Genomic DNA, 20,203 nt, shown 5'->3' with positions numbered 1-20,203 from the left:
TGACGCCTTCTTCTGCAGAACTGCATGTGCAGAGGAGCCTCCTGCCTTTGCCTCCCTCCCACCCTCAGCTGCCCCACAAGGCCTGGCTCCAACGTAAAGAGCACCGTTTCTGCAGCTCCAACTCAGTGCAGAAGACCCCTCAGGGGGATGACAACTTCTTATCCAAATCTGAAGATGAGAGGAGAGGCTCCCTCCTCTCCACATGCTCTTCCCTAGACGCCCCCATGAAGACGTATCACAGACCCTGAGCTGGCAGCCCCAGCACCCCTATGGCCCCCACACCAGCACCGCTCTCACTCAGGCTGCCTTGGAAGCCCAGGTCAGGAGCCCCCCACAGCCCCAACTGTGTGAGTCCTTGGGGCGACCGGGGCTTCCAAGCCTTTGCCTGCAGTGCCGGGAGGCCAAATCCAGCACTGACGTGGGCTGGCCCTGGCGTGCAGACGGTACCTCCAGCATGACCACACAGATCTGCTTGACACACTGGATGATGGCATCTGGGGTCCCCGAGATGGTCACCGCTCGCTCCGTGGAGTTGGGCAGCATGTCCCCGGCCACCTGCACCTGGGCACCTGTGGACTGGAGAGAGGGGACGTGGGAAGGGAGCACCAGGGTAGCAGCGCATGGGGCGGCAGCACCTCCCGAGTCTCGGCACCCAAGGCAGCTCGGAGGACACTTCCCTGGAAACCTGCATACAGCCCACGCGCCCCCTCCCCCACCCCCATCCCAGCACTGCCCCCATGCTGTCTCTGCTACCACGGCCTGGCACCCGGCCCTGTGCCTTCCCTTGGGCACACTTGGCACCTGGCCGAGGCTAGACAGGAGGCATCTAATCAGAGGCGTTTTCAGGGAGACAAATGACTCTTTTCAAATACATGGAATTCTCTCTCCTCTGTGGAGTTTCAGGTCACAGAGAAAGGTGGACTCTGGTCATGGGAAAGGAAATGAAGGTTGGGGCGGCTGCCCTGCTGCATAGGGCAAGGATTCAGGCTTTCCTTGAAATGGGACAAATGTGTGAATGTAAAGTTCACACCTGCAAACTCTGCCCACTGGGACAGGCCGATGGCTCAGGGCTGTCTCCAGGTGCCCTGGAGGCCCCTCACAGGGAGTAGATATAGCACCCAGTGCCCAGGGCCTCCCTTGCCCAGAACCATGTGACCAGCTAGTTCCTCCCTGTCCCCAGCATGGCCCATAGGTGTGTAGTGGGTGGGCAGGATCCATAGGTGAGCAGTGGGTGGAAAGGGCCCATATTTGGGCAGTGGGTGGGGGGGGCCATGGGTGGGCAGTGGGTGTGGGGGTCCATATCTGGGCAGTGGGTGGGCTGGGTCCATATCTGGGCAGTGGGTGGGCCGGGACCATATCTGGGTGGTGGGTGGGGGGGGCCATGGGTGGGCAGTGGGTGGGGGGGGCCATGGGTGTGCAGTGGGTGGGGGGGGCCATGGGTGGGCAGTGGGTGGGGGGTCCATATCTGGGCAGTGGGTAGGCTGGGTCCCTGCAGTGCAATTGCGCTTGCTCATGGGTCCTGTGTTCCTGTCTCGGACTTTGAGCTGTGGGGTCTGCGTGGCCAGCACTGGGCTTGCAGACAGCAGCGACAAGGTTCAGGAAGGCTGCCTGGCCTGCGGCCGCCACCCACAGCCCGCCTAGAGGCTCCGCAGCGGCCCAGGCTGGGAAGGTCCTGTTACCTCCCTGATCTCCTTGATCTTGGAGCCTCCTTTGCCGATCAGGGACCCGCACTGGCTGGCAGGCACCACCAGCCTCAGTGTCACGGGGGGCTTGCTGGTGGCAGGGCTGTTGCTCATGGAGTTGATGATATCCTAGGGGAGAGACACGTGTGTTGGCAGCACATCAGTCCTCGTGCAGTGAGAATGCAGGAGGGCAGGGGGTGCGTCCTGACTTCCCGCACTCAGAAGCCCACAGAGCCCCTCCCATGCACAGCCGAGGACACAGTGGCCAGGCCAGGCCAGGGAGGACCAGGAGACGCCGCTGAAATGGACGGGCAGGCTGGCAGGGCACACAGACGGCAAGGCAGGATGGTCACCGCGCCGCAGTGGGGTTGGGGCAGGTCTGGCCTTGGTCGTGGAGACCTGGTGGGCAGGGGGTGTGGACAGACAGGCTGATACAGGAAGTGTGGATGCTGGCCTAAGGGGAGGGGAGAATGGAGGCTGGAGACTAGCTGGGGGCTGGGTCTGATGCCCAGGGCCAGGTGAGGCAGGGATGTCGGGGACAGGCCACGACCGGGGGTCGAGGGTACGGGGGCAGAGAATGGCTCCTGGCGTCTGGCCTAGGGAAGATGTGTGGTTAATGTAGAAGTGTGAGAAGGCTGAGGTGGGGGTGGGCCTGTGCCCACCCTCCTGGGCAGCCTGGTTTGGCTCATGGTCCTGACACCCAGGAGACGGAGCTGGGCTTTGGGTTCAGGCTGGCAACCCGTGGGGGACAGGGCTTCCGTCAGCCGCATGGGGAGTGTCCAGGCTGTGGCCCGGAGCTCGCTGCAGAGTGCGGTAGACAGCTCGGCAGAGGCAGTGACAGGGCAGCTCCCCCAGGACAGCCCCCAGCTCTGGATCCATCATGCCTGAGCTACGATTCAGGGCAACACAATTTGCTCTCCATGAAAAGTGCCCTCTTCTTAGAAACAAGGCTTGGTCATTGTGTGCCTGGACAAACTGCTATAGACTAGCAAGAAAATAGGATGGTGTCCCCTTTGTCTGTTTTTTGTGCTGAGAGCTTGACTTTGACCCAGACAGAGCGTACTCTCTGGTGAGGCTGGGGAGAGGCTCTGTGTGTCAAGGTGTCGGGTTGGGGACCTGAGGCACAGGCACGGACACTAAATTCCCACTTCCTGCCACCCACTCTCATGGGGCCATGTCTCAATCCCCTTCTCTCCCAGGAAAACTCCTTGAATGGACTCATTGCAACCTGAATTCTGATGCCTGTCTCTCCAAGTGGCCTCAATTCCCCAAGGAGGATTGGGCCTCACTGGCTGCCCCGGGGGAACATTTGACTTTAATGAAATTGTTCATTGAGAGGCACCTTAAAAAAGAAAGATAATAAGATTTTTTCAGGCCCAATGGGCAGCATTTTTTGATTGGTATGAAGAGGCCTTCAAATGAACTTCTGATTTAAAAATGGCTTCACTAAAACATTCTTTGGCTAAAGCTAGTCAACAACATGGCAGACGTCGGCAACAAACCAGACCCCCAGGCTCGTAAGCTCTCTCCTCCTTTTCCTCCCACTGCCCCTGCCCAGCACTCCCGCTGCCCCGTCCTTCCCTTCCAGCTCCTCCATCGACTCTACCTCTATCTTTTCCAGCCCTCCTAAAACCCCCAAATTCCAGCTGCCTGTAAAAACCCACCCCCCAAGAGCCAGGCGAATAGGCAACTCCAGAAGCTAAACCTTGGATTGGAGCTGAATTCAGAGATATGCTTACGGATTCCCTACACCCAGACAAGATCTGCAATGACCAACAGAAGAATTTAGAATTCTTTTGGTTGCACATGACCCAGAGTTACCTGAACTCTTGTCAACAAATAAACCCGAGGGTCAAAAAAGGTCCCACAGCAAAGTCCTAAATGCCACCCCTAAAACATCTCCAATAGGAACTGATTAGAACAATCAGAAAGACAGCCGTAAGATGAAACGACTGGAGATTTGGGGACAGACTAGAAAGTCCCTTCCAACAACCTCGACTGTCTCTACCCTTTGAGGTAAGGGAGGCACTGGTGTAAGGGCAGCCCTTTCGTCCCATGAGGTCAGTGGAGTGAAACCCCACTCGAAAGCAGAAATAGGGATGGGAATAGCCCTTCTGCTGAATGACAGCCACTGGCAGAACACACTGAAAAAGCTCTGGAGCAAAAATGAGCCAGGATTCCTGCAGATCAGAGAGCTAGGCACCCCTCACCAGCCCCAGCACCCAACAAGGACACTCATGTAATAGCTGCTGCATTCAGAAAGGACACCAGAGAAAAGATGATCCCGTCCCCAGAAAGAACAACTGAGACATAGAAAGATCCTGGGTCCAGGCAGTGAGGGAGCCCGAGGAAGGAACGGGCGGCCGGCATCCGCCTGGCCTTCAGCTCTCAGGGTGACTAACACTGGACACAGGTGGTCCTCCTCATCCTCCTGGTAACTACTGCGGCTCTTCCTGCATCTGAACTGCAGAAAGGTCTCACGTCACCCTCCTCCTCAGTTTAGATACACCACACCCTGGGAGGCGTTTCAAATAACCCGCCGTGTTTTCTCTCCCTATTTCCCAGCCCTGAACTGTAACCCTGGGGCCCTTGACTGGAAAACATTCATTCTTGCTCTGGGACTCCATCCCTGAAAATTTAGTAGGCAGAGACTTTGCCTGAAAATGGGATGGCATCTTAAATGCACATCAGAGACACTGTTTCCTGAGCTCCTGGAGAATTCCTCGGTCCACCGGCAATCTGTGTGGGCTCTGGGCAGACTCCTTCCTCATAAGGTGGGTGTAGACTCCGGGTAAGGGTCTTGACGCTGCACCTGACACAATCCCACTAACACAGGCATAATGACTGGGGCAGAGCCTCTAAAGGCTCCAAGAGGTTCCACCAAAACATGACCCGAAATTCTCCACAATCCCGTGACCCCAAATCCAAAAGAAGGGCTCAAACTACAGACAAACGGCCCCTGTCCAAGGCCTTCCCGACCCGACCCTAGCCCCTATGGCCCCTACCCAAAGGCCTCCCTGACCTGACCCCAGCCCTGTGTCACGCCTGTCCTGCCAGTACAGATACCAAGATACTGATCTGCTGAAGACCTCAGGGCCACCAACAAAATTATGCTCCCTTACTTCCTAGGGGTACTGAACTGAAACACAACTTTGCTGTCCATTCTTCCCAAAGCCACTTGCTTCATGGTGGTGGGTGTTCACGCTGCCCCTCCAGGTCACTGAAGCCCCCTCCTGCTTTTTCCAGGTCCTCATTAAGACTTAGAAGACCTAAATCTCCCTAGCGATTCAGTTCTGACACATCGTGGTGATGCCCTCCTTTGTTCAGAGATGAGGAAGCCTGTGGAGGACCCCACCCACCTGCAGCCTTAGTGGACTCTGCTGAGAATCCCGGCCTAACGTCCCACTTCACAACTGAAGCTGGAGGTGATCAGGCAGGGCCTGTGCTGCAGAACCGGACCAAGTTCATCCACTGAAACCCTGACCCTCCATGTGACTGTGTTTAGAGATGGGGCTTTACAGAGGTAACTAAGGTAAAATGGGGTCCCTACAGTAGACCCTAATGTAATCTGACTGGTGTCCTTGTAAGAGGAGACAAGGAACTGACACACACAGAGGGGTGACTCTGTGAGGACCCAGGAAGAAGATGGCATCTGCAAGTCAAAGACAGAGGCCTCAGAGGAACCAGCCCTGATGGCACCTTGATCTGAGACTTCCAGCCTCCTGGACTGTGAGAGAACCAGCGTCTGCCGTGTAAGCCACCCAGTCGTGGCATTTTGCAACGGCAGCCCAAGCAGGCTGAGACAGTGTGCTGCCGCTAAGCTGGCTCTCCTTCGGCACAGTCCTCTGTGGTGCAGAAAGTCTGCCAGATGCAGAGCTCATCACACTTGCCAGCGCTTGTCAACTAACCAAGGGCCCATGGCGGTGGATGCTCTGGAAACAGAGGGGCTTTTAGCTCTGCTGGAAGCCCACCCTACATGGGACGGGAGCTGAGTTCTTGGGCACACTTCTTCCTAGAGAGGTGGTGACTGCAGAGCGAGGCCAGTGCAGATGGAGATGCGGACGTTGGAGGAGGTGATCTGGGGGGTCATTCTGCCCAACCAGTGCTTTAGCCACAGCTCGACTCCAGCTAAGCCTCGAAGTTTGGATCTCTGGAGGCAAGCAAAGAGGCCGTTGTAAGATTTCAACACTTCGCCCCTGATTTTGAAAAGGAAGAATGGACAAATTCTGAAAATTCTGGTTGTATCCTTTACTCAATCTTCTCTGGTGCTCTCAGCTGGCTGTGGTACCAGATGATTTCAAACGGATATCAGCTAAGTCAATCCATGAAACTACTCATCATGCCGTAGACAAATTGATGAATATCTCCAATCAACATTGGTGGGAAAGCTTTACAAAGACTGGATGAATATCTCCAGTCAACACTGTTGGGAAGCTTTACAAAGACTGCTGAGGTTCTTTTAAGGCCAGGTATCTGTCACCAGCACAATCCTGACATGGTGTGAGAGTGAGACACGGCCCCAGAGCGATGACTCAAGGGCCCTCTGAACACCTTCAGGTAGATTTTAACCAGTGTCCACCCGGGACTGGAAATGCTTTTGCTGTTATGTGTGTATTTTCAGGATGGGCTGAAGCACTTCCTTGTTTAAAAGCTACAGTCCTTAAAGTTGCCAAAAAATTCCTTGATTTTGCATTTCCAACCTGAAACATACCAACTTTTACATGAAGTGGCTGAGAAATACATTTTACACAAACTATTATAACAGAACTCTCTGAGTAGTTACCCCTTACTCAAGAACAATTCTGTCCTGAGCATCCACAGTCTTCTGGAAAAACCGAAGGACCAAAAGATGAAAACTTTCCGAATCCCTCGAGCTTCCTTGGCCATACAGTCTGCGCGCTTGGAGACATCTCAGCTCTTCCTCCATGGACTGATGACTGGAGGGCTTGTACCTTTAGGAATTCCTGATACTTGACTCTGCCCTGCTGCGGCAGAGATGACAAATGACTGCAGAGGACTCAGCACAGCCCTACATAACCTACGTAATAGCGTAGGTTACGGCTGCTTCCCACGACATCTTCCCAAACATCCTCCTTAGGATCTTCAACCAGGAGATTTTGTCTACTGGAAGGGACATCAGAGAAAATCTGTTTCTCTAACCTCATTGGAAGGGGCCTTACCAAGTATTGCTAACAAATTCAGCAGTGAAACTCCAAGGAATCAGTCCTTGGTTTCACATTTCACAGCCAAAGCGGCGATTCAGAATTCCACACAACTAGAAAAAGACTCCCACACAGGACCTCAAACTGAGGTTCTCTGAGATCCTCTAGAGGCAGCCATTCTTCAGAAACAGACAGCTGATCTGAGACCTTCCTGCAAGCTGAAGACCTTGGACAAGGGACAATTTCTGCTCAGATGTCCTGACAAGACCTCTGTCTGATTTGTTTCATTTTTCATCTGCTTATATATAATCATTCTCCCTCTTATTCTCCATGGACTTCTGGTTGTCATCCACCTCTGTTGATGGTCCCTTTTCTATTTTCTTTTCACTTTATGATAATTGTTAGGTTAGCACATATTCGTTCTAGTGCCATTCTTGATTATCCCAAACAGTAACCACTGCCCTCACTCTCACTGACTACTGGACACACCACCCACCACCAGGCCCCAGGGATGCACATCTCTAGACATGCCAGTCTCATCAAATGGGACCCTGGGGAATGACAGCTGATGGTCTTTCTGCTTACATCTACGTGGACAACTGACTCTAAACAAATCGCCTGTGACTTTGCTAGCGTCCCTTTCTCTTAGAAAAGCAACCAATTATTAAAGTTTACTGATCGGTCCCCAGGTCATTCGAAACTTAAATTCAGCAACCTGCATGGGGCCACCGGCCATGAAACACTGGCCACGGGGAGAAACTAAGACAGGTCCCAACTGAAGCCGGAGGACACAGGCCTCGGTTCCAACCTCTTGTCCTGAGCAACAGCCCTTCCCCAGTCTCCATATGCCTCCACCAGACACTGCTTCCTTGGGACCAGTCACCAGGCCCTGCTGGCCTCAGATGAATACCTCAGACACCTTAGGAATGGTATCCTGAGACTTCTTTGTATACAAAGACCCTAATTCTATAATCTCCACAGCTGGAAATTCTGACTCAAACTCGAGTTCCAAAATGAGGCCACCTGTGATTATTTGTGTACTCGTGGGAGGGATGACTGAGTGTCCCCCACAGTGGGAACCACACAGGCAGAAACTGTGGTCAGAAACCCATCGCCAACTCCGGCAGAAGTTATTCGGGACACCGCCTGCCCTGGGTGGAAGACGTGTTGGCACAAGCAGCGGTGGGTGATTGCTTTTCTCCAGTTTCTTGTTGGCCAGCCATGCTGGCGTCTGTGCCACTGCACATGTTACCCGCAGAGCGAAGGTCCTAGGAACGGGCTGCCCAGCACCCTAAGGAGCGGCTACGAGGCTCTCCAAGGCTGGTCCTCGCGGCTATGGGATGTGTCCTCTTGCCTCGGGTTGGGTAACGGCGCTCTTGGTCTCACCACCGTCCGGGGACTGGGTTGCTCTTGTTTCTGTCTTGGTATCACGATGCTGGTCTGCTGTATTCCATCAGCCTCCCATCAGACAACGGCCAGGATGACTCAGCAACAGAAAGATCCAGAGGACCCCGCAGCACAGCTGACCAAAAAGGCAACTGAACCATCCCCAAGCGGCGTGACCTGGCTCTCTAGCCTTTCCTGAACTGTCTATCCTCTTGCAAATGAGAGAGTGGCTAAAAGGGGAAACTAAGAGACAACTTACAGACAGTGGCCAGGCCACCTACGATAGCGGAACACTGGCCCCAGTGTCTGCAGCATCCAGCCTTGGAGGCCAGGCCACAGGCTCTGCTGCAGTCGGCTCTGGGCAGTCAGCTTCCCTCATGTGCGTCCCCAGTTCCAACTCAGGACCCACTGGAAAAGGCCTCGCACACTCCTCCAACCAGTCACATGGGATGCCCTGCTTCTAGCCCCACTGCCGGCCCCAGGGCACATCTCTCCTCTCCTCTCCCACTCCAAAGCTCCCCCTCCTGCCTGCCTTTGGGTCTCTGCCAAGCACAGAAGATGGCACCGACCCCCATCATGGCCAGCTTTGAATAATAAAGAGCCTCTGCCCATTCTCCCTTGGAGGGGTCTTTGTTTATTCCCACAAAGTGCACCTCATTACTTAATGGTCACCCCTCAAAGACACTAAATGCATCTCTAACTTCCAGCAATTTCAAGAAAATTAGAAACACATAAAGACATGAAAATTTCCAACAATGACAGAATACACAGAAGTGCTGCTCTTTCTGTCTCCCCCCGCTCTCTCTCTGTCTGTCTGTCTCTCTGTCCCTCTCTTTCTGTCTCTTTCTCTCTCTCTCATCTCTCTGTCTCTGTCTCCCTCTGTCTCTCTCTCTGCCTCTCTCTCTCTGTCTCCCTCTCTCTCTCTCTCTGCCTCTCTCTCTGTCTCTGCCTCATATCCACCAGCACGGATGGCCTCTACCCTTACCGTCCGTATCTCAGCCAGGCTACATCAGCTCTCACGGGGGGCCCAGAGGCATGGTGCTGTGTGGCTGAGGACCAGGGCTGTGTCAGCCAGGGCTTCATCGAGAGCCATGTGACAGAGCTGGCTGGAGGCGCTGGTGTGGCCCAAGGGTCAGCCAGGCTGCATGCCCCAGGGGAAGGGTGGGGTGTTCTGAGGCCATACTCGGTGCCCCAGAGCAGGGTCTGGGGAAGCTGAGGGAGGTGGACCTAAGGCACACAGCCAGGAGTAGCTGGCTTCAGAAGGATGGAGAGACACTGGCCCCTGACCAGGTGAACCAGAGATGGGGAGAGGCCCTGGGAGGCAAAGGAGGTGAGCGTAGTTATGGGGCTGCCTGGGCGGGCTGGGGCATCCCCTAGTCCAGCTGTAGGGGAGAGGACCCAGGGAGCCAGCTGGGACCAGGCCTGCCCCCGCCAGGCTGGCAGAGGTGCCTGGGGTGCAGGTTACCTCCTCAAACTTGTATGCGATCATGGCAAAGGCCTTGAAGATGGCATCTGTGGGGCCTGTGATGGTCACGATCCTCTCTGGGCAGTTTCCCTCTGAGATGTTGATCCTTGCACCACTCTAGGGTGAGAGCAGAGAAACCCCAGCGACCTGATTAAAACCCTTGGGCCAGTGGATCGGGGGCCGCAAGTCCGTTGACAATTGACACAAACACGTGCCCCTGTCTGCTGATGCAAACCAGAACTGAGCAGTAAAATGCTTCTCAACAATCTCCTTTACAATGAAATTTTAACTAGCAAAAGGAATCCAACAGATCCCTTCCCCACAGGGAAGCACAGGAGGCCTGAGTAGGGGGAAAGAGGCCCCGCGCTGCACTCCCCACACGCCCCGGCTGGCCGAGAGCACAGGCAGGACGTCACAGGGGCAGAGCCTGGGGACCCTCCCCCCCCGCCCGGGAATGGCTGCGGACAGGTGGGGACCCACCACACTCACCTCCTCACGCATCTTCTTCACAGTTTCTCCTTTCTGGAATAAAGATTTAGACAATAAGGAAAAGGCATCCTTCTGGCTCTGAGGATGGCACGGCCCATGGTGGGTGGGGAGCGGCCTGGCCCATACGCCCACACAGCAGAGCCTCCCGCCTGTGCTGGAGGAGTAAACCAGCCTCTCCACTAAGAAGGCCAGGCTCCATGCCCAACACACCCTGGCGGACATTTCGGATGGGAAACTGAGGCCGAGGAAGGCAAGTGCACCCACCTATGGGCACACAGCTGGCAAGGGTGGTGCAGGTCTGACCTGACTCCCCACGGCAGCTCACTCGTGGCACATGGCAGTGTGCGTGCCCTCAGGTGACCCGCATGGCCGGCTACACTCTGGCTCGGCCTCCCGGAGGCGGTGATTCTCGGAGACGCGCCCTCTCAAGCGTTTGGGAGGAAGCCGGGACAATGAGCTACTAGAGGCGCCCCATGGTGGGACTAACGGGAAGGACATGGGGCCCCCAGACGCTGTGAAAATGAGATGAAGACAGGGAGGTGGCCCTCACTGCTCAGCCTCCCGGGGCAGCAGGCTTCCAAACTGGGCCTTACTTCCCCCGGGGCAGCCCTGATTTGGAAAGGAAGTGTCTGGGGGCTGCTGCCTCCACCGGCACTCCTGGAGACCACCCAGACTACACGGCCGGCTGAAGAAGGCGTAAGAAATCATTCTTCGTGGGGTCTTCAACCGGGAAAGGACTGGCCACCAAGACCACGGGCAGGGGGCAGTGAGGTGACCAGCTGGAGTGAACCCGTTACCCTCAGGCCGCGCAGAGCCAGGGACCAGCTTCAATGTCATACAGCATAAAGGCGACACCTCTGGGGTCCTGTCTTCATGGAACACAGACCACCCACCAACTGGGAAAGGTGCACCTACTGGGTGCCACCTAGCACCCAGGGAGGCTGCCATCCTCACCATCCCCTTACAGAGACCCCAGGAGAGGCAGAGATTCAATCAATAATTACCTTCCCGATGATGCTTCCAACTTCCTGCAGGAAAAAAAAATCACAGAAAGATGATGTCATAGAGCAGGAGGAGGGGAACCCTGGGGGCAGACAGCACCAATGTCATAGAGCAGGAGGAGGGGAACCCTGGGGGCAGACAGCACCAATGTCATAGAGCAGGAGGAGGGGAACCCTGGGGGCAGACAGCACCAATGTCATAGAGCAGGAGGAGGGGAACCCTGGGGGCAGACAGCACCAATGTCATAGAGCGGGAGGAGGGGAACACTGGAGGCAGACAGCACCGATGTCATAGAGCAGGAGGAGGGGAACACTGGAGGCAGACAGCACCGATGTCATAGAGCAGGAGGAGGGGAACACTGGAGGCAGACAGCACTGAAACCTGCCTACCTCCCGGCGTGAGCGAAGAAGGGAGAATTCAGAATCTGCTGGTGGGTGGGGGGGTGTGTACAAGCCAGGCTGCCTATACAGAGGCCCTGAGCCAGGGCTTCCTTGGTGCCCACCTGACCAGGACAGAGATGGGCTGACTCTAAGTGCCCCGGGGGAGGGCAGCTGGCTGCCCCTAATAAATAACTCAGGGGGCATCACCTACGCACTCAGACTACCAGGAAACCCTGGAAGAAATGTGTGAAAAAGAAAGCCTTCTTCAATTGTGTGACTTAAAGAAAACTTAGCACTGCTATTGCTCCATGACTCCTATTCAAACGGCAGCCTGTTAAAAGGAACACTGGAAGATGCTGCCACAGTTCTGATGGCGAGCCCAAGCCAGTTTCGGGACACACACTCCCCGCTGGGCTGAGTGGCCCAGTATCTCCCTGTCCAGCAGCGGGACAGAGCTGACAGGTGCTACTGTGGCCTGTCACCTGAAGCAGGGCCAGCAATGGTGACATCTGTGAGGCTGTGAGGATGACGTGCAGAGGGGTCCGTGGAGGCAGAGGGAGGCTGTGAGGATGGCGTGCAGAGGGAGGCCGTGAGGATGGTGTGTAGAGGGAGGCTGTGAGGACGGCGTGCAGAGGGAGGCCGTGAGGATGGTGTGTAGAGGGGTCTGTGAAGGGAGAGGGAAGCCATGAGGATGGTGTGCATAGGGGTCCGTGGAGGGAGGAGGACACTGGACACAGAGAGGGGCCCCGTCAATCAGGGCACCTCCCCCACAGAGTGCAGCTGCGTGGCATGGCCGTTGCTGCTGGAGATGAGGCTGTGCACCTGGCCTCACAGAGAGCCCCATCTACCATGCGCCTTGGCTCCTGACACCCACAGGTGGAGAGGCAGGTCCCTCTGTCTCCACTGCAGGAATGAATGCTCTGGGTGTGGGCACCATCACCTTCCCCTGGGGAGGAGGCTGTGTCTTCCGGAAATCTAGGATGTGCCAGTGTTGTGGGGCTAGAGCTCAGATCCTCCACCAGCCTCCTCCCGGCGGGAGGCCATGCACAGATACTGGCAGTTGGACTTCTCATGGTGCACACCTGAGGCAGGAAGAACTGGGGGACCCTGTGCTGTGGGGCTGGAACTGGGGTTCCATATAGGGAGCTGAACATGGAAGGAAGTGTTCTGCGGGGGCACAGCCCAGGACCCACAGCAGCTCGGGACCCACAGCAGCCCGGGACCCACGGCAGCCCAGGAGCTCCATGCACCCTGGCTTCCAGAACATGCCACCACACACAGGAGCTGCTGGGGAAGTGGCTGGTTCCAGGACTGGGACAAGGAAGACAAGATGAGCAGAGAGCAGGACGGGGCTATAGGAACAGGGACTTGTTGGGCCTTGGGGTTCTGGCCAAAGCAGTGCAGCGAGGGCATCGGAGCAAATCATGTGGTCATGGAAGCAAAAGCTGGGGAAGAACATAGCAACCTGACCCCCAGAGGATAGAAACACATGCTCTGAAAGTCTGAGGACAGGTTCCTGGGAGCGGCCAACAGGCACACCCCGGGACAGAGCTGCTGCCATGTTCCTGCCAACGGCCAGGAGACCTAGACCAAGGCATGAGTACTCCACACACGCTGTGCAGAAAGTGCCAACTGCACAGTCAAAGCCAACGATCTACTCCAGGTGGAAGGGACTCGAGACAGGGGACCAGGGGATGCTTTGCGGCCGCTGTGAAGGGAGGCCAGTGGTGGGAACGCATCCGTGTGGGTGTCCTGACACTGATGGCTGTGTGTGGTTGTGCTGGAGAAGGTCCCTGTTTGCAGGAAACACGCAGAAGGTAGCAGGTTGGCCCTGTCTCAAAGGGGCTGTACCTATAACTGCTTTGTAAGTTTGAGATTGCTTAAAATAAGATTAAAAAATGATCCAAAGACCCAGGCAGTGTCAGGTTCTGTGTGCCATGTCTGCCTTTCCTACAGTGCCAATGGCCCAGGCAGTGTCAGGTTCTGTGTGCCATGTCTGCCTTTCCTACAGTGCCAATGGCCCAGGCAGTGTCAGGTTCTGTGTGCCATGTCTGCCTTTCCTACAGTGCCAATGGCCCAGGCAGTGTCAGGTTCTGTGTGCCATGTCTGCCTGTCCTACAGTGCCAATGGCCCAGGCAGTGTCAGGTTCTGTGTGCCATGTCTGCCTTTCCTACAGTGCCAAAGACCCAGGCAGTGTCAGGTTCTGTGTGCCATGTCTGCCTTTCCTACAGTGCCAATGGCCCAGGCAGTGTCAGGTTCTGTGTGCCATGTCTGCCTTTCCTACAGTGCCAATGGCCCAGGCAGTGTCAGGTTCTGTGTGCCATGTCTGCCTTTCCTACAGCGCCAATGGCCCAGGCAGTGTCAGGTTCTGTGTGCCATGTCTGCCTGTCCTACAGTGCCAATGGCCCAGGCAGTGTCAGGTTCTGTGTGCCATGTCTGCCTTTCCTACAGTGCCAATGGCCCAGGCAGTGTCAGGTTCTGTGTGCCATGTCTGCCTTTCCTACAGCGCCAATGGCCCAGGCAGTGTCAGGTTCTGTGTGCCATGTCTGCCTTTCCTACAGTGCCAATGGCCCAGGCAGTGTCAGGTTCTGTGTACCATGTCTGCCTTTCCCACAAAGACCCAGGCAGTGTCAGGTTCTGTGTGCCATGTCTGCCTTTCCTACAAAGACCCAGGCAGTGTCAGGTTCTGTGTGCCATGTCTGCCTTTCCCACAAAGACCCAGGCAGTGTCAGGTTCTGTGTGCCATGTCTGCCTGTCCTACAGTGCCAATGGCCCAGGCAGTGTCAGGTTCTGTGTGCCATGTCTGCCTTTCCTACAGTGCCAATGGCCCAGGCAGTGTCAGGTTCTGTGTGCCATGTCTGCCTTTCCTACAAAGACCCAGGCAGTGCGTCTCTGGTTCTGTGTGCCATGTCTGCCTTTCCTACAGTGCCAATGGCCCAGGCAGTGTCAGGTTCTGTGTGCCATGTCTGCCTTTCCCACAAAGACCCAGGCAGTGTCAGGTTCTGTGTGCCATGTCTGCCTTTCCTACAGTGCCAATGGCCCAGGCAGTGTCAGGTTCTGTGTGCCATGTCTGCCTTTCCTACAAAGACCCAGGCAGTGCGTCTCTGGTTCTGTGTGCCATGTCTGCCTTTCCTACAAAGACCCAGGCAGTGTCAGGTTCTGTGTGCCATGTCTGCCTTTCCTACAAAGACCCAGGCAGTGTCAGGTTCTGTGTGCCATGTCTGCCTTTCCTACAAAGACCCAGGCAGTGCGTCTCTGGTTCTGTGTGCCATGTCTGCCTTTCCTACAAAGACCCAGGCAGTGTCAGGTTCTGTGTGCCATGTCTGCCTTTCCTACAGTGCCAATGGCCCAGGCAGTGTCAGGTTCTGTGTGCCATGTCTGCCTTTCCTACAAAGACCCAGGCAGTGTCAGGTTCTGTGTGCCATGTCTGCCTTTCCTACAAAGACCCAGGCAGTGTCAGGTTCTGTGTGCCATGTCTGCCTTTCCTACAAAGACCCAGGCAGTGCGTCTCTGGTTCTGTGTGCCATGTCTGCCTTTCCTACAAAGACCCAGGCAGTGTCAGGTTCTGTGTGCCATGTCTGCCTTTCCTACAGTGCCAATGGCCCAGGCAGTGCGTCTCTGGTTCTGTGTGCCATGTCTGCCTTTCCTACAAAGACCCAGGCAGTGTCAGGTTCTGTGTGCCATGTCTGCCTTTCCTACAAAGACCCAGGCAGTGTCAGGTTCTGTGTGCCATGTCTGCCTTTCCTACAGTGCCAATGGCCCAGGCAGTGCGTCTCTGGTTCTGTCTGCCGCGGCCACCTTTCCTACAGAGACAATGGCGACTCCTCTTACCTTTCCATGCATCAGCAGGCGGATGGTGAGGGTCACGTTCAGGCCACCTTCTGAGACCTTGGACTCCATCCTTCTGCCAAATTGTGGCTGAGGGTGGTGGCTTAAGGCGCTGAGGGTGCTGTGAGGAAGGACAGATGGGGCCCAGAAGGCGTCACCTGGAGAGAGAAGGCACAGCTGCTGCTAGAGAAGAGTCTCACGGACCACACACATCCAGGGGTGTCCTGGGCCGCTACCACTCCGGCCTCCCGGGTGGCAGGAGAATGGGGTTGCCCACCCGCCACGTGCTGACCAGGCCTCGCCTGCTGGTCACAGGGTGTGCGGGAGTTCAGGGGAGGGCCTCGGGAGAGGTCTTCAGGGAGGCCCCACGGCTGCCTCCCTCCTGACGCTGGGCAGGCCACCTCAGCCCCTGGCCAAGGTCTGCATTTGCCCAGGGTCACAGAAGCACCTCTCTCAGCAGCCGGAGACTGGCAGGAGCTACCCCTGTGAGGCCCAGGGGACTCGCACCTCACAGGCCCAGCGCCCTGGGACTCTGCCCCCTGCTTCCACTGTGGCCTCAACACACAGTCATGGGGTGCCAGAGTCCCCTCACCAGGGTGTGGGAGCTGGCCCTTCACGTCCCAAGCCTGCCATCCTCATCCCCTCATGCTCTCATGTGACTTAGTCTCCGTCAACTAAGCTGCCAAACGGCTGGTGTCCTTGGCAGCTCTCGGCAAGTGCCTTCCACGCACACAGTGCTGTCTGCAGTCATCGTGTCACTACTGTGCACCGTCATTCAGCGAGTTGACAGAGCCCACTGGGCAAAATTAAGGCCTCATTTTAAGACTAACTAGCAAAGAATGATGGCAGTGAAAGTGAGGGACTCGTGCAACAGTCAGGGTGACTTTGTGTGGCACAGTGGGGACCCTGCTCAGAGGTACTGGGCTCTGCAGAGTCAGCCCCATCCCGAGTCCTTCCCTGAAGGGCAACACCTCACCGAGGGGGCTGGCTCACAAAACCCACCAGGAACAGAACCCTGTGAAGCCACACCCCCCCACCATAATCGAGCTGCCTGGACACTGCCCTTTGATTCAACCGGTTCACACAGAAGAGGCGGCTATGGGTTAAAAGTCAGGGCAAAGTGCTTTTTTCTCAATAAAATAGTTCTGTGAAAAAAATATGCTAAAAGAAAAACACAAAGATAACACAGAGGTAAATCCCATTCCAACTGCCTGTGTGGTGTGTCAGGAGGATCTGCAAAGAGCAGCCACAGGTGTCAGGGGGTGGACAAGAGCCACAGCCAGGGATGCACCTCTGCACTGACAAAGTGACACGCTGTCTACACCCGTGCTTACTGTGCTTAAAAACACATGTATAGGTCACTTCATCAACACACTCAGACTATCACAAAATTACTGTAATTTTATTACAAACTGTTATCTGTAATATTATTTGTATTAGTTTGTAATTTTATTACGTTATTATTTGTAATAAAATGACACTTTGAAGGACAAGGATTTTCACGTTGCATTTAACGAGGACTTCACGTAGCACAAAGGGTTCCGAAGATCATTCTTGTATACGAATGTTCTCGCTTCACTGTGCAGCACGACAGCCACATGTGGCTTTTTCAGTTTAAAACTAAACATCCACAAGCACATTTAAAGTGCCAAACAGCCTTGTGTGGGCGGCGGCAGCTACTGGGGGAAAAGCACAGAGAGAGGCCGTTTCTGGCAGCACGGACAGCTCTGCTGGACAACACAGCTCATGCCATTGCTTCAGTGACTCATTCTAAGTAGTGCATTCGTGTAGACAGATCTCAGAAAGGAGAGCAGAGTATCAGTTCAAATGCATGGCGTAGCCCCTGAGAAGCACCTCTGTGTGCACACAGGCACCCTGAGATAACCCTTGCTGCACCCTTTTACCTGTGGGTGCCGATGGACCGGCACACGTGGACTGCATCTCGGTGTGGCTGGTCTGGAGCTCCGTGCCTCCTTTTTAATTAAAAACTCTCCTCCCCATCAGAGGGACAGCAGGGCCCTGCAGCCATCTGTTATGTCAAGGTTTCCAGCCCAGGGAAGGGAAAGTGGGTCAGCTCCTGCCAGGGGTGCTTGGGGCTCCAGGCTGTCAGCCTCTATCAGTCACACAGGCCAGCGAGCTGCAGCCAGTGCCTCTCTTCACTGCAAGGGCAGCATGAGTGAGGGGCCGTCCTGTGCCATGCGGGTCACCTGGGACTCAGTGCCCAGGGCCCCAGAGGACCTACCCTGCTCCAGTCAGCAGCTCCCAGAGCTGCAGACCACTCGGAAGGCCAGGGTGAATGAGGCGTCAGCCACTCTCTGGCTGTCCCTAGGCACCTACCCGTCCATGCCGTCTGCAAAGTGTCCTGGCATTGCTGCCACCTCCGCGGCTGCTGCTGTCCTTCCCAGCTAACACTGGCCATCTGCCCAGAGTCCATGGGGCAGCTCAGTGGCTACCAGGAAATGAAGGGCTGCAGTGGAGCCTGCAGCAGCCCATGCTCTGACCACTGGCATCCAAGGCCCCATGGGACTGGCCACTCCTCAGAATAGAGCCTGTTCTGAGGCTTGCCCGCCCCTCCCCACTGTGTTCCAGAAACAGGCAGAGCTCTGGTCCATCCAGGTCCCTCTCTCTGTCCCATCCAGTACTGGAGATTTAGCACATTTTAGCCCATGCAATGGGACAGGGAGAAGAGACAGGCACAGTCATCTGTGAGGGCCTGGGTCCCCACCCACCTCATCCCCACCCCCCGTCTGCACCCGGGGCCCCCACCTCCTCCCTTCCTGTCTATAGCCAGGGCCCTCACCTGCCTCCCCCCCGTCTGCACCCGGGGCCCCCACCTCCTCCCCACTGTCTGCACTTGCCCAGGGGGTCTGTGGACCACCATCTCCAGATGTGCCTCAGGCCAGAACACACTCTGTACCCCAGCTCCCAGGGGATGCAGCCTATAGCTGTGGCCACGGGGATTTCAGACACCCACATTTGACATACGTGACCAGCACGACTCCTGACCCACCCCATCCCATGCATTAATAAGCCCAGCAGCCCCACCCACCATGTGAGGCACAATCTGAGCTTTTCTGCACCCTCTTCCACCCCCACTGCCCCCAGGTCCTGCCCCACCCTCCAGCCCCTGCTGTGACAGGTGCCAGGGACGCCTCCAACCAGCAACACAGAGCCCCCTCCCTCCTCCCCACTCCCTCCCCGCTCAAGACAACTCTCCACATCCCATTCTCTCAGAGTTTAGTCTAAGGCCTCATCCACCACCCCCCAACTGCCACAGGCCCTGATGGTAAAAGCCCCTGGCACTTCTCCTCCCCAGAGACTCCCTTCCCCGCCCGGGCCTAGAACGCCCTCCTTCCCGCACTCAGTCCTCGCTCCATTGTGGTCCCTCCTTATGGGGCTTCCCTGTTAATATCGGCTCCCCTCTCCAGGACTCCCTCCCCTCTCCAGCACTCCCTCCCCTCCCCAGGACTCCATCCCCTCTCCAGAGTTCCCTGCGCTGATTTCCAGCTCACACAGTGGCCCTGACACACAGCTATGGAAGTAGAGAGGGTCCTGGCACCCACAGTGGAGACGGTCACTAAGATGGGGAGACCCAGGTGGATGGAGTGAAGGTGCCCTGAGGACACACAGGTTGAAGGGGTCTGAGCGTGGGGCCTGGGGGTGGGGACAGTCCATGCATAGACCTGGGGTGCAGATCTCCTCACGGAGGACACAGGGCCAGTGCTGGGAGCCCAGTTTAGCCACAGCCTTGGGGTCAGCCCTGGCAGGGCCAGCCTCAGCTGCAGAGACTCATCCAAGGCCCTGTGGGTTGGCTGGACCTGCCGCACAGACCATGCCTGCTTCCCCTCCTCCCAGGTGTGAACATGAACACAGTCTGGGCACATTAAAGCCCCGTGAGAGATGGGGCCGCACCCCTCACGCCCCGCGAGAGATGGGACCGTGCCCCTCACGTGCACTTGCAGCTCCCCTTTCTCAGGCCAGGGACTAATGCACTCTGTTTCCTTGTTCTGCACAATGACTGGAGAGAATCAACCAATGCCAGGGGCAGAAACCTCCTGCCTTCTTAGTTCATGACCCTTGTAGATGAACTTCCCCTGTTTTCTGCACTGCTTAGACCAGAAGACAGAAAACCGTGACTTCCGCACCCTCTGACAGGTTAAATGTACCCTTCCCCGAAACAGGCACTGCCCGTCATCCATCAAATGCTGGGACTGCGCCCACCTCGTAGGAAAGACACCGCGGTCCTGCTAAAAGCCTCTGCCTCTGCCTGCCCGAGGGCACCCTTCCCCTCCCTGCTTCCGAGGGCGCACTCCGTTCCTCTGGAGCTGGTGTTTCCGGGTGGGCCAGCCTCCAACTGCCTTTCAATAAACCCCCCTTACATTAGATTCTGACCCTGTGGTAATTTTAGGCCGGTGGTGCTCTGTGGAATGCAGGCTGTGTGGATGTCCTGACTCAGGGGCTGCTTCCACTGGGTGACAGGCACGGGGCAACTGAGACAGCCCAGGAGGCTGAGGTCAAAGGGGCGCAGAGGCCCCGGGGCTATGCAGGAGGAAGGGCCGGGCCAGGGGAGCAGGCGCTCAGAGAGAGCTCTGATGGCCCCGTGCAGTGGCACAGACCGACTCACCGTTTAACCTTGTGTGCGTAATGTGGTGTCATGGCATTTTAAAGGTATCATTGATGGTTAATAGGCTGCACATACTTCAAGTCTACAGTGTGAGTCTTGCCCGTGTATACACCTGGGGCTGTCCCACAGTGGCTCACAGGAACCTGCAGTCCTTGGTCCCCCATGGTCCGTGCTCCCACTCCACC

At 56.2% G+C, this 20,203-nt stretch overlaps 1 protein-coding gene across 41 annotated transcripts in view; it reads right to left on the bottom strand.

Annotated features, from left to right (window-relative positions):
* The window catches only part of PCBP3 (poly(rC) binding protein 3), a 300,088-nt gene that overhangs the window by 29,620 nt on the left and 250,265 nt on the right, over positions 1-20,203 (bottom strand). For all 41 annotated transcript variants that reach the window (XM_054468333.2, XM_054468336.2, XM_063659845.1 and 38 more), the window contains 6 exons: positions 15,398-15,552; positions 11,189-11,212; positions 10,185-10,217; positions 9,696-9,812; positions 1,680-1,811; positions 448-576 (listed from right to left, as the gene is read on the bottom strand). In XM_054468333.2, coding sequence (XP_054324308.1) covers positions 448-576; positions 1,680-1,811; positions 9,696-9,812; positions 10,185-10,217; positions 11,189-11,212; positions 15,398-15,552 — 590 coding nt within the window. The remainder of the gene's footprint in view (positions 1-447; positions 577-1,679; positions 1,812-9,695; positions 9,813-10,184; positions 10,218-11,188; positions 11,213-15,397; positions 15,553-20,203) is intronic.

The sequence above is a fragment of the Pongo pygmaeus genome, chromosome 22, assembly GCF_028885625.2.
Source record: "Pongo pygmaeus isolate AG05252 chromosome 22, NHGRI_mPonPyg2-v2.0_pri, whole genome shotgun sequence".
Lineage (NCBI taxonomy): Eukaryota > Metazoa > Chordata > Mammalia > Primates > Hominidae > Pongo > Pongo pygmaeus.
This window is presented reverse-complemented; position numbering and strand designations above follow the sequence as displayed.